The sequence below is a fragment of the Centruroides vittatus genome, unplaced genomic scaffold (assembly GCF_030686945.1).
Source record: "Centruroides vittatus isolate TY-2023 unplaced genomic scaffold, ASM3068694v2 scaffold_1167, whole genome shotgun sequence".
Classification (NCBI taxonomy): Eukaryota; Metazoa; Arthropoda; class Arachnida; order Scorpiones; family Buthidae; genus Centruroides; species Centruroides vittatus.
Window position 1 is genome coordinate 40,981 of NW_027122671.1, and position 14,315 is coordinate 55,295.

General features: G+C 27.5%; 1 protein-coding gene across 1 annotated transcript; it reads left to right on the forward strand.

Moving 5' to 3' along the window:
* The first annotated feature begins 1,188 nt into the window (after nt 1-1,188).
* LOC136986722 (alpha-tocopherol transfer protein-like) lies at nt 1,189-14,061 on the forward strand. The gene is made up of 6 exons (XM_067284310.1): nt 1,189-1,320; nt 9,303-9,449; nt 11,928-12,170; nt 12,238-12,431; nt 13,665-13,775; nt 13,855-14,061. Exons 2-6 carry the CDS (start codon nt 9,338-9,340, stop codon nt 14,023-14,025), a joined length of 831 nt encoding a protein of 276 aa, XP_067140411.1. The 5' UTR covers nt 1,189-1,320; nt 9,303-9,337; the 3' UTR covers nt 14,026-14,061.
* The last annotated feature ends 254 nt before the right edge of the window (nt 14,062-14,315 follow it).

The window sequence follows — 14,315 nt, forward strand, 5'->3', positions numbered from 1 at the left end:
AATAATACAGCACTTAATATCACAAAATTATTTTAAGATTATAACTTATAATACGCCGGGTAGCCGAGCAATTAAGGTGTAAGCTTACTGCTCTGGAGATCCGGAAACGAATTCGAATGTAATCCTTCCTGGATTTGTTCGACTCCGTCCCTCATCACCCAAAGATCTGGGGTCTGGCCGATAAACCCAGACATTTGAGTCTGGGTTTGATTAAACCCCAGTCCCACAATGTCTGGGTTTATCGTTTGATTAAAAAAATGGTCCCTCTTAGTGTCTACAGGGCGAAAACAATAATAATAATAAACTTATTTATAAAAATGACATTTGAGATAAACATTATTCACCGTTCCTTCTTCAAAATATTTTAATTTCATCTCATTCCTGAAACATAAAAAGTAGCTTTTACCTTGTTACTTTCCACTTTAGAATGTTGTCATTTTGGTATTCATTCTTTCAAATTATCCTACATTTATATTCAATCTCTAGCTTTTCCAGTTGTTCGAGGAAATGTCTGTGCTTCATTCATTCATATTTAAATAAACTCTTCATTGCTTAATTTTAAATTTATTACTTTACTTTCTACAATATTTAAATATTATAATAATCGAATAGAAAAAACATATATATATATATATATATATAATTTTTAATTAATTATATAAAATTAAAATTAAAAAATTCCGCTATTAAAACTTCATTCAAACGGAACAAATGGTGGGTTTTCAAGTTTTAAATGAAAATAATTCTATTTAATAGTAATAGCAATAATAAAATGAAGAATGTCTTCGGAGGATCGATAAGAAAGCCGCATAACGAGTTATTTAGAGGTCATTGAACCGACAGTAAAACTAACGTTAGTGTTATCGAAGGCAAACACAGTTAATATTAATTTAATTACATAAAACCAAAAAAATTAAAATATTAATTAATATATTTATTCCTCCTAAAACGTAAATAAAAACAAATTTAAGAAAATATAGAGCGGTGACGACTCATTACATAACAAAAATTGGGGAAAGTTGTTATACTGTGATAATAAAAAGAATTAAACTCATTAAAACTCGAAAAAAAAGTGTGTATATTTATTACAGTTTTTTTTTTTTCTAAGTAACTTAAATTCTAACTTGTAATTCCTGTTTATCACAAACGGGTCAACTTCCTTTTAATTCGGATATCTAAATGATATAGGACAATTCGAGCTTAGTTTTGGATAAGTCTTCAGTTACGTCATTTCCAATCTCCGGTTTTGATTGGACCTTACGAAGTGACAGATACACAGTACTGCATTGAGTAAGTTGGTTTCATTCTGAAACACATCAGGTAAGAAAGTTTGCTTTTTTCCTGTTCGTATTTACAACAAATAATTCAAACGATATATTCTGTAATTAATATTACAATTAATCAAGCTTTATTTATAAGAATTTCGTGTATACTTTATCTGTATAATACAAATTTCTATCGACTTATCAACGGTAGTTAATTTAAAATTATTTAAGTTATTAGTTATATTTAATCATTCTGTAAATAAATAATAACGTTAAATATTAAATAAAACTTTAATAATTTTTATAAGTTATTAGTTATATTCTATTGTTTCTACCTGATATACAGATATTATTAACGTGTTTGACCCAATTTCTGTCAGGAATAGCTGACCTAAAAGAATTTAGAGAAAGTGTTTTAGCGATGTTTCCACTTTCCTTCATCAAATTTAGATTTAAAGGAAGTTATGTGAAAATATTGTTTAGAAAGTATTTTAGTAAAATGTAAGCGCTTGAATAAATATAAGTGAAGTTTTTGTATACAGTGAAGAGGATAATTCTGAAAAACATAACGTATATAATTACATTGTATAATACAGTACTACAAAAGACTAATAAATTCAATGATTTAATTAAAAGTATTTTATATTGATATAAGATTTCGTATCAATAATTTAATCTCGCCTTTTACAAAATCTATTATATCTTTTAAATATTAACTTTACAATTTCCAGATGTTAATCTTTTTATTAATTTTATAAGCATACACTCAATATAATAAATCCGACTATTTTAATATATCATTTAGAAAGTTTATTTAGTTAGAAATTCCAAACCATGCTATGAATAAGAGGTAAAAAGATATACAATTATCTACATTTAAACTACATATCTATAGAGTATTTAAGTTGATTTCTGCAACAATTGATCGTGTAGATAGAATCATTATTTATATGTCTATCTTATTGATTTTTAATGGATAAAAAGCTGACTTTTTTGCTACTTTATTGGCGTATTTAATAAAAATATTTTGAAACTCTTCTTCGATTTACGATTTAACGATATAATACACAAAGCTAGTTGATATAAACATTGATATTGAATTTTTGATGAAAAAGTAGTAGTACTTTTTATCGAGAGTAATTATAATCAGATAAATAAACATATATAGCCTATATTGTTTTCTTGTTTTCTTAATACAAACTATATATATTTATTACATTAATATACGTATATATAAGACTGAAATTAATTTATCTAATGTCTTATCTTTTGAAATGAGGCAAAAAATTCGGTTGCAGGCCTTAAAGCAACATCGGAAAAGTGTAAAAATGATAGGCTTATTTATTTATTTTCTGATCCATTCTAGTTGTAAAAAAGAGACAAGCAGCAAGAAGAAATAAAAAGATTTTGCTTGTCTCTTTTTACTTTTCCGGCTCTGTTATAAACAGTATAACAGAGGGAAAGTATGGTCATCGGTCAAAAAATGATTCCTCCCAAATTTTTATATTTTTGAACTCAGGAGATTTTGAAACATCGAGAAATTCAAAAAATTGGGTTTTTTTTTCCTGTATATATGCATGTTTGTGTGTGTGGGAGGGGAATAATTTTATTCACCCTCTTTGAAGCTTAATAACTCGGGAGTTCATTTATTAGGGAACTTGATGCTATTAGATTTTGGTGGTTAAAGATCGAGAAGGTGGAAGATGAGGGTCATGTGTATCTCCAGTAGTATCGGACTGATTTTACTCGTTATTAGCATTAAAAATTATTTTATAAAACCCATCCCTACTCTAAAAATAAAATTTTTTGCATTTTATAATAGTTAAAAATGTAAAATTTTTAAATAGTAAAATATCATAACAGATAGTGCATCAAATGTTACCGGGAAAGTTAAGAAACTCGTTTCTGACTTTTTAGGGTTCCCATTATATAAACAAACGTTAATCATACAAACAAACATGATTGTGGAGGAGCAGTTACAGAAAAGGACATGTTTACTTATTTTTACATTATTACATTTCACAGATAATTTTTTTCAATTACATTCAAGTTAATAACCGTTGCTCTAAGGAATAAATTTTTTAGTATTTTATGACTTATGAATTATGTATGGTATGAAAGTTATCATTATTATTCAAATAACAATTAATAATTATTAGATCCATAGGGAACAAATATATTTTTGTAATTCCTACAGTGCGATATTGGCGTAGAATTATAATTATTTTTATAATGAGTTTAATATTAAATTAAGCTAATTGAAAATTAAAAATTGTTAATAGAACGAGCGAAAAAAGAGTAAGGATAACCTTAGCTTTAGTCGGAGAAATTGAAAATTATTTATCCAAAGTAAACAATGTGAAAGTTGAGTGAAATATTTATACTAAAAGAAAGAAATAAGCGTATCAGAATATACGAGCATTCGTTGATTTTCGGTTCTGATAAACAAATGGAATGTGCTAAAACTACATATCTTATGCAATATCCAACACCGAGCGCAAATTTAAATAAACTACCGTTCTGCATGCAAACCGGTTAAGCGCAGAAAATCATATCACGTGTAAGGTCTCATTTAAAGTCGTGTACAAAATCCGAGATGGCGAGCTTTGAGGAAATACTTGAAGTAATCACTTGTGTGAAGAAACGACATTAAAACTAATAAGGAGGTTCCGGACAGAACAAAACCTGTTCGATGATTAAATGCTAACCGTAGCATGGTAAGCCGCCTTTGAATCATTACACTATCCAGCAAAACAGTTATTTTATACATTCGGCGTTAAAATAGGTGATTTCCGTAGAAAAAATCTCCCTAATATCAAAAAGCACTACAGATTTTTCTATCATTCAAGGATGCAAACATATAGATACATTTTTGTGTAATGATATACAGTACATATGCATATGAAATAGCATATGGATATAGCAATTACTGTAGTCTGTCTGATCTTGCTATGTTTTTATTAACTTCTAGAAATAAATTTAATTTGTCGAGTGTAAATGAAGATTTATTTTATTTGAGGTCACTTTACTAAAAGTGTTTCTTGTGATAGTGATTTCTAACATTGGCGGTGTTACATCACCTACTTTACATTGTTAAATGCATAGATATGTTAAAGGCTTCAATATCTGAGAACTGTAATGTGATATGAGGTTTTCTTAATGATTTTCGAAATGTGAGCATTGGAATTAATAAGAAATCATCTTTATTCCCACGGAAATAAAACTTTTGTTGGATAGTGTTATCAAACAAGCCAAAAAATCTTCACTCGGCCTGTTTTTCTGTTCGTTCGAAGTCCACATTGATGATAACTTGCGGTTCCTAAACATAGTATATCATCAAACATATACAACATAGCAAGTTGCTTTAGACTTGCCACATCCACAGAAAGAGTTATCTCCCAGATTTTTAGTGTTTGGAAGGTGTTTATGAATTTGGTTTTATTCAAAATGACCAGTTATTTATGACCTTTTTTTGACATTCTCTCAAAGAAGCTTCCACGAGTTGGTGTCGAACACAACGTAATTTGATTCAACGTCAAAGGCTACTATGGATCCTCACTAATTTAATCTTCAACCCGATTTTCAATGAGTAGCCTATTGATTTGGGGACAGTCTGGAGATACCATCTCACAAACACCTTAAAAAAGACAGTTTGACAGGTGATATCTGCATCTCCAGAATGACCAAATCTTCTGAGGAGCGGGGCCGTGCCATAGATGAGCCGAAAAGGCAACTAATTCTTGTACCAAATTGGAAGGGATACTAAAAATGCATTATAATGTTTATAGAAATATAAATACGTTGGATTTGTTCTTAGGCTTGCTTTGGTCGCCGAAATTATTCGAAACGGTCCTGTTGAGGAGATATTCTAACATGTGTTAACTAACATGTAGCAATTAAAACCTTATAATTCACGTTTGTCTATTTCTCAAAACAATAAAACATAATGCCATGTTAAAAAGAATGATAACAGTTCCTACACATCTTGCTTAATGCACAAATATCTCGAAAGTGAAACAATAATCCGTTTGGATTGACCTCAGATCATCTCACTTAAATTCCATTAAATGTGTTTAGAACATTGTAGGGAACAAATTGTCGGTTTTAATACATTTTCCTACAACTTCGAGGAGCTCAGATCTGCTGTTTTGAGGACATAGCAATTAATTCTTCTAAATTTCATTCAAACCTTTACTTATAGCATAACAAATTGTTATCCAGTTTGTATTGCCGTTCGAAGTGATCATAAAACCTGTTAAAAATGATTGATTATTTACATGTTATTTTTGAATATTAATTATGTAATTTACTTAACTTACTAAATATTTACGGAATTCTTTCTTTTATGCTTCATTATGATCGGCCGTGATAAATTTAACTTGTAAATTTCTAATAACCAATAAAAAACGTTTTTTAATTCGTAGTTTTGATGATCATTGCTTAACTTTTGAGACTAATATACTGAAGGGGAGAGTGGGGTTAACTGGGTATAGAGGTTAACTGGCCCGTTGTTTTCCATTAGTTTTCTCACATTTAAATTTTCCTCACTGTTCAGTGTCATTGATTCCTTCTAGAAGGCCAAGTTACACCTGTAATAAGGTCACCCTCAGACATACTGAGTGTATATTATTGGTAAATAATGAAAATCCGCAGATAAGTTTAAAATTTTAGCACATCTTGGCATGCTGTTTTCGAATATTACCTCTTAATAAAACGTAGACGCTGTCAGTGATAAACTTACTTCTGCTGTGTATTGTTTCAGCTCCGATAATTGAATATGTGTTAAACGCACCAATGTTTGTGACATGCTTCTTTGAGGAAAGTTGTAGAGAGGTTATATGGGCTAGGAATAGTTGGGCATAAGTGGATAGGTTTAGTTAACCCCATTTTGTGTTTCTGCCTCAGCACAAATAGAAAGTCCTTCAATGAGAGATCGGTCTAGCACATCAGGACATCTGAAGAGATTCGCCCCTTTCCGAAAACTGGACCCAGAAAAAGCCAAAGGAACAGAAAGAAGGTTTGTGGATGTAGCTTACTATAATTTGCTATAATTCAATCCTACATAATATTTGTAAACGTCTTTCACTGATCTATAAACCCTATGCTTTTAATTCCTGGGTTTTCACGGACACCTTGGTGAAGTGACAACTCGAAGATAAAGCTCAAGCTCGTGTTAAGTAGAAAGCTAAGTCTGATGTGCAAGAGAAAACAGGATAGACTTGTTCTAGAATGCAAGTCAAGTGAAGAGTCAATGAATGGAATAGAATTCCTCTATGAAAATGAGTCCTCTTTGAATCTCATCGATGATGATCACAATTATGATGCAACAAGCATCTCTGCTATAACGAATATAATGTGGATGACTTTATTCCGACAAAGATTTTTGGAAAAACTAAAAACAACACACGACATTTTGTTGCAAAAATAGTGACTGCACATTTCGACGACGATTTCACTGTCAAATGGTTGAAGAGTAACAAAAATTTCAATTTTCAGATGAAAAAGAGGAAAATGTAAGCAAGCTTGACATTGTTTTAAAGTTGCTTTGTCTACCACTTTACCAGGGTAAACGTGGTCGTTTGCTAAAAGCTATGGATTTACTTTTGATTTTTCTGCTTGTGAAGTCATTTAACACAGCATTTTATATGTATCTAGTTAACCCCACCGGATTTTCTACTTAACCTCAAGATGGGGGTTAACTGGGTCACTTGACATGCATTAACAATATTTTTTTACACACCTTATTTTATATATATACAACTAAACTGGTTTTCCCCTCATTTACTATATATAAGACTATATATAAGCACAAAGAAAATAAAAGTTTCCACATCATGGAATTTATTTAAAAACATTAAAAATTGTAGTCAGTTAACTCCTCTCTCCCCTATAAGTAAATTTTCACGTTTTGCAAAGAAAAACTTAAATACGTCGAAATAACATACAGTACAATGTACAGGTACGTGTATATGATTTAGGAAACTGTTGTCGTTGTTAAAATTAGGATAAAAATTTATATCCATATAAGAAATAAACAGCAGTATATTAAACTTATTAAAAATATACTACTTTTCATTGGTATAATACAAATATTTATACAGAGTAATTAAAGATAAATTAAAAATCTGTTAAAGACTTACTTTAACATTGATTTGAAATAACATTGGTAGCTTTAGTTTTACTGTATTAACAGATCTATAACTAAGTTTTGTATATTATTTTTCTTATGAATTTTATTTATATGAAATCTTTCGGGCTTCATTTTGTTCAAAATAAAAACATAGATACACCAAAAAATTCAGACCTCCGTGTAATTTTACTAGATACATGCTTTAAAAGTAAAGTTAATTTAATTATAAAGAATTTTACTATTGTATTATACTGTAGTTAATAAATTTGTTTAAAAAATTTCGGAAATATGGCAACGAAAATCATTTATTATTTTTGCTAATATACAGGATGAACCAAAAGTAGGTGGACAGTAAATTACATCATTTATTGTGTTTACATATACATATATATGTTGAGATTACATATACAATTATATTTATAAATATAATGCAATACAATTTTATCAACGCAGGTGCTCAAACTGCTGTTCATCACAATTTACACAGCTTTGAAATCTACATTTCACCATTTCACGCTTCAACAAACATTTTTTGCACAAGTATATTTGTGTTTTAATTTATTGAAATGAATTTCTAATGTAATTTTTCAACCATAACCATAACCAAATACACACTACTGTTAGAGTATAACCCTAACACAAACCCTATTCCATGTACTGTACTTTTGGTTTACCCTGTATAGTGGCTTGAGTTCCACTGCAAAACAACGCAAATAATTATATTTTAATATAATCATTTTAAGAATAATTATTAACATAATTAATAAATTTTTTAAAGCTATTTAATCACTAAATTAATGTTTTTTTGACTTAATATAGGTAATTTATTTTATAAAGTTAAAATATGTAAATTTTTCTTAAAATTGTCATCAGCTTTAGTGTACTAAAAGTGCTCCATTTTAATAAGACTTCGTTATGAGCCTGATCAAAGTGTGTAAACCGTTTTGGCCAGGCTTTCAATAAGGCGGCTGAATAAATGAGGAGTGCATCAGAATTTTATATAAGTTAACATATGAAAAAGTTCCTGAGGTTCTGAATCGAAGCAGAATTTCTCAAAGCAGGAGGCAGGAACCTTGGAGGTCTTAGCATTGAATATCTAAAAATGATATTCACAAAATTGTAATTTTATTTAGTTTTTGTTTCCTTTTGATTTTATTTGAAAAGAATTACATCAAAAAACTTCAAATATCAAATTTAGTTATTGACAATTTAACTTACAAAATGTTAACTTATTAATTAATTCTCTTTTGCAGATTTCGATTCCGTTAAAAATCCAATGCAGAACATCTTAATTAAAATCAGAGGATTGATAAATAAATGCCAAATGTTTGATCGTAAATTTTTAAGTCGAATAAATTACACTATTTAAGGTACTGTACGTCGATTTCAAACAAATCGACGTACAATACCTCGAAGCTGGCGTGTAATATTAATCAAATTTTAAATGTGGAATGGTAATAAAAATATTTTAAAAATTTATTACACAAAGATACATCATTGAAGAACTGTTTCATCACAAATGTTGCGTATTAGTAATCTGTAAAGCCATCTTATTACGTTGGTCAGTAAGGTCAGTTTGCAATTTTCTGATTTGTAACATTCATTATGAAACTGTTCTTCAATATATCTTTATGTGGTGATGTTGTAATAAATTTTTATTTTTTTCACTACCATTCCACGTGCAGAACTTGATTAATATTACACACCGGTTTTAAGGCGAGTCGATTTTCATTCAACTGAATATATTTATCTGGATGCTGTTATGGAAAATCAATTTTCGATGTTAACTGTTAATAAGTATAAGATTTGGAATCTAAAATATTTTAAATTGTTTTATCAATTATTAATAAAAAAATTAATGCTTGAATGTTATAATTATTTAATATATTATTATTATTATTTGATAGATTAGATAGAACTTCAAAAGGATTTAACATTTACAATGCCTCCCGAGGCCATTGATTTCAGGCATAAAAGGGAGAATATATTACAGTTTTTAAAAGAACCTGCATGGACTAAAAAAGATATAGATTTACTAAGAGAAAAAGTGCTCAGTTAAGTAACTTTTATTAAGTTTATATACGCTTTGTAATGTAAATTTAAATTTTAAAATAGCATTTTTAAATGTTACATTTTATATTCTAGTTAAAAAAATAAATATTTTTATGAATTAATTAAATAATTTGTTATTTTAATAATAATCTAATCATCAATTTTCCGTAGGAGTTATACTTTTCTAAATTTAAAATTGTAAACATTGATTATTTGATTTATTATAAAAAGCTATATTTTAAAAGCACACAAATGTTTAATATACTATAATAGTTGTAAATTTATTTTTTTTGGTTATAAATTCGAGTCTAAAATAGGTTTATTGATGATAATTTTTTTTTGCATTGAAATAATAGTAAAAGCATGTCTTTGATTTTCCATTTATATAGATAAATTAATATTATATAAATAAAAATTCATATGCTAGTTTTTTCCTTCTAAATATACAAAAACAATAAGGAAGTTGTTCAAATAGCATTTATATTTAGAGAAACTATTTAAATAAATGTTACTTTAAGGTTAAATTTAATAAATGCAGATTAATTTTTTTTTTATATAAAATAAAAGTGGATTTAAATTTTACTTTTTTTTGTAATATTAATATATACATATTCTCTTGTATCAGATATAATATATTTGTTTTAAAGTGTAAATTATTAAAAAGAGATGAACTTTAAAAATACCGTCAATTTAGTTATAAAATGTGAATTAATAAAAATACTTAAATCCAATTTAGATTGCTATATCTATTTAAAAAACTATGTTTGCCTTATAGAGAGAATACAATGTTTTTTTTTTTTTTTTTACATTCATGAATATCCAACTATAGGAAAAAAAGTTTAAATTATTAATAACGTGAAAATAGAAAATATACAAGGTTAATTTCCATACAAGTTAACTAAATTTGCGTAAAAATCAATATATTTGATGGATCATATCTTTAATTACCATTTTTACGAACTTAGATATTCTATTGACTATTTGAACATTTATTTATAATTTAGTTATTTTTATAATTAAGATTTTTTTTAATAAGAACAAGCTTGTTATCCGGTATTTAAGATTTTCCTTAAGACAAATTAATTTTTTCAAATATTGATTTCAATAAAAAAAACACAATTTACTTTTTTACAAAGCAACTTTTTACGTATTTAATTAGTTTTACGTATTTGATAGATATTTCTAATTAACTTTTTGTAAAGATATAATCTTGTTTCTATAAATAAGTTACATAAAGATTTCAGGCTTATTAATTATTTCTCTGAAAAGATATATTTTTCTTATTCATTTACTCTAAAATTGTGACAGAAAAGTATAGTTCATATCATTTTTACTGTTTATTTTAATCTACTCTAACATTAGACAGAGTTATTTTTATTTTTGAAAGATAAAATTTATATAATAAGTCATAACATCAAGTTTTACAAGTGTAGATTTCAAGCAGCATTTATAAATAGACTGCTTTTTTTCTTCTGAAAAGTCCTATTTATGTTTTTTTAAAGTCTCAAACGAAAAATGAAATGGTTTAAAAATTATTATAATTGATAAAGAAGTTATAGAAATTAAATTTAATTTCTTTAAATTAATTTTTTGATTGCTTGACATACTTTAGAAAGTCTAATTTCTTCTTTATTGTTTGTTCCAAATAATAAACAATAAATGTGCAATTTTTTTTCAATTTTATTTTTATTTGAAAACCATCCAAAATCTACATTAAAAAAATCAATTAGAATTTAAAAAATATATAAAATGTTAAGTTTAGATTTAAAATATAACTTACAAAAATGTAGGATTTTCTTTAAATAGGTGAAAAACCATATGTAATTTTTATCTTCCATCAATATTTTTATATAGATTAGATTGGAAACTAGATTAGCGCATAATTCAAATAAGTGCAATTACTGTGCTTAAATAGAAAAAAATGTTTTTGAAGGAGTTCCTTATAGGAAAAATAACACGAATTCTATCTATATTTAGAAATATCATTAAATATATAAAAAAGTATGTTATAAAATCAACTGATACACGGATTAAACTTTGATTTGATAAATTTAATAAATTTATAAAAGAATTACTTCTAAAGATAATTCTATATTAAATATATTAATCTTAATTTATAATTTTTGAAAAAAAATATTAAAATAAATGATCGCGCGAATCTACTTCACAGATTTTCCAGGAAAGTTTAGTTTGAAAAAGTTTTATTGCTAGAATATTTTGATAAGAAAATTGATCATTTAACGATGATGTGGTTAAGTAGAGTAGAACCAAGAATTTAAAAAAATTTAAAATCGATAAATAATTTATGCTGTAACGGTATATATTTTCCTTTCGAATAAAAGAAATACTTTTACGCTCACTTATAAATAAAATATTTTAATTTCGTTTTATGAGGGAAATATATATATGTATTAATATTAATGTGTCGTGCTTATAAATGTATATTAAAATAAATTAAAATTAGTATATTATTTTAACAGATGATAAGAAATTAAAATCACGAACTGACGATGAATTCTTACTCCGTTTTCTCCGAGCTCGAAAATTTGATCAAGAGAGATCTTTTAAGATGCTCAAAAATTATTATTCTACTAAGAAAAAATATCCAGAAGTATTTAAAAATTTCTCTCCCTCCTCCTCTCTTGAAGCGTTAAAGGATAATTTTTTAATGTATACGTCGGAAGTAGACTCTCGTGGAAGACATATTGCCATAGGAAGAGCAAGTTAGTAATATAAAATTATATTTATCTAACGGATACAGTCTTACTTAAATGTACGTAATTTTTTCAGGTGCATGGGATGTCTCCAAAGTATCTTTAGTAGAAATCATACGTATAGCGCATATGTTTCTCGAAGAAGTCATCAGAGAAGAAATTGTTCAAATCAATGGATTTATATTGATTTTAGATGCTAAAGGTCTATCGGCTCGTCACATGCTGCAACTAACACCTAGGATGGTGTTTACCATAATTAATGTATTTCTGGTAGGTAAAAATAATTATTAGATTTACATATTTAATAATAAATACAAGATAAAAGTTAAATGAAAAGAAATTTCCCCGTAAATGGAACTGTGTCACATATTTCTGTCATTCAAACTGTCTCACATAAATACTTTTTACTCAACATGAATATCTAACCTTTTCTACAATTAAGTCAAACCTCATGTTTGACACGGTTACCATTCTAATATGAAATGTCTTGTTTTTCTGACACAAATAACGTATTTCCTCGATTCTAAAATGCACTTTTTACCCACTTTTTCTTGTCTGAAATAAAGATGCTTCTTAAAATTTATGACTTCTTGCATATGGCATCTGACAGTCGAAAACAACAATTAGAAGTCATCAAGGTAGACCACGTAATGCATTGTACTCCAATAATAGACGCTTTCGGCTATACTGTAAATAAGTTTGCTGGTTTGTTAACATCGTTTAAACTATTTTAACATTTGAAATGACAACATTATGATGCAATACTAAAATGAAAGATTGTTCTATGCCCTTCAAGTAGAAGAGCATGGAAATAAAATAGTCGGACATTTTCTGCTTAATGTCATCTGTATTATTCTTTCTAACTTGTTGTAGTATTACTTAAATTTTGTTAAAGTTTTTTGATCTAAAAAAATCTTAAAATTCGATTTCAAACTCATGACGTATCTTAGAATCGAGGAAATGTGGTGTTACAACCGAACTAAATATATTTATTTTACTATATATTTGTCAACATGGACATTAATCATTAACAGGACAATTATACTGGACTGACTTTCTTTTTTAAGCTACCAGGTAGCTTAATGAAGAAAGTCTGTTTTCTCTGAAAACATCTCCTCATTCTTGTGTAAATGCTTAACACCAGTATAATTGTCCTGATAATGATTAATGTCCATGTTGACAAATATATAATAAATTGAATAAGGACGGCAAGGCAATAATAATTAATATTTATTTTACGTTTTATATTTAATTATTTATAGAATATGTACAAATGTCGTAAATAATTATAATTTTAGATTATTGAATAATAATTAGTCCGAATTTTCTTTCATCAAGGCTGATTGTAACCTGTTTGGTTATGCACGTTACAATCGACTTTAATAATTTTATACTTGAAGGTTGTAAATGATAATTCCTATAATTTTAAATAAATAATAAATATTTAATTAGTTTGAAATAATTTTATTAAATAAATCAAACCGATTTTATTTTTATCGACAGGATTCATTTCCGGTTCGTTATAAAGAAATCCATGTCATAAATACATCTAGATTGGTTGATATTGTAGTTGCGGCATTTTGGCCTTTTTTACCTACAAAATTTAAGCAAAGAGTAGGCTAAATATATTTATAAATATTTTGGAAATTATACTTTACAGTATTTTATTTATTTACATTTTATTTACTTGCAGATATCTTTTCATCATTCTCTAGAATCTCTACATTCTGCTGTTGAGGCAAGAATTCTTCCAGTCGAATATGGTGGTCAATGTGGATCGTTTGATAACACCCTTTGTGTTCAGAGACTATTGCAACAGGAGGATTACTTGAAAGAACAAGAAAAATTTTGGATGCTTTTTTAATTTAGATCACAGAATTTAATCAATTGTTATATTAAAAAATGTGGTTAATGTTACCTATGGTTCCAAAATGGCGGCTCGTCTCTGATTCCAGCAAATAGAAAAAAGGAAAAAGTTGGGACGCACGTTCTAACCTAACTTAACCTAACCTATTCTATTAATTTTGTTGGTAATAATTATGGTAATTTATTAGGTTAGGTTAGGTTAAAACGTGCGTCCCCACTGTTTCCTTTCTTCTATTTCAGTGGTCCCCAACCCTATGCCCGCGGGCACCATGGCGCCCGCCAATTGTT

Excerpts from the sequence above, each read along its gene's own strand:
- LOC136986722 (XM_067284310.1), top strand. The coding sequence starts at position 9,338 with ATGCCTCCCGAGGCCATTGATTTCAGGCATAAAAGGGAGAATATATTA. Across the intron at positions 9,450-11,927 it reads ACTAAGAGAAAAAGTGCTCA|ATGATAAGAAATTAAAATCA; the intron begins GTTAAGTAACTT and ends TTATTTTAACAG. Across the intron at positions 12,432-13,664 it reads CCATAATTAATGTATTTCTG|GATTCATTTCCGGTTCGTTA; the intron begins GTAGGTAAAAAT and ends TTTTATCGACAG.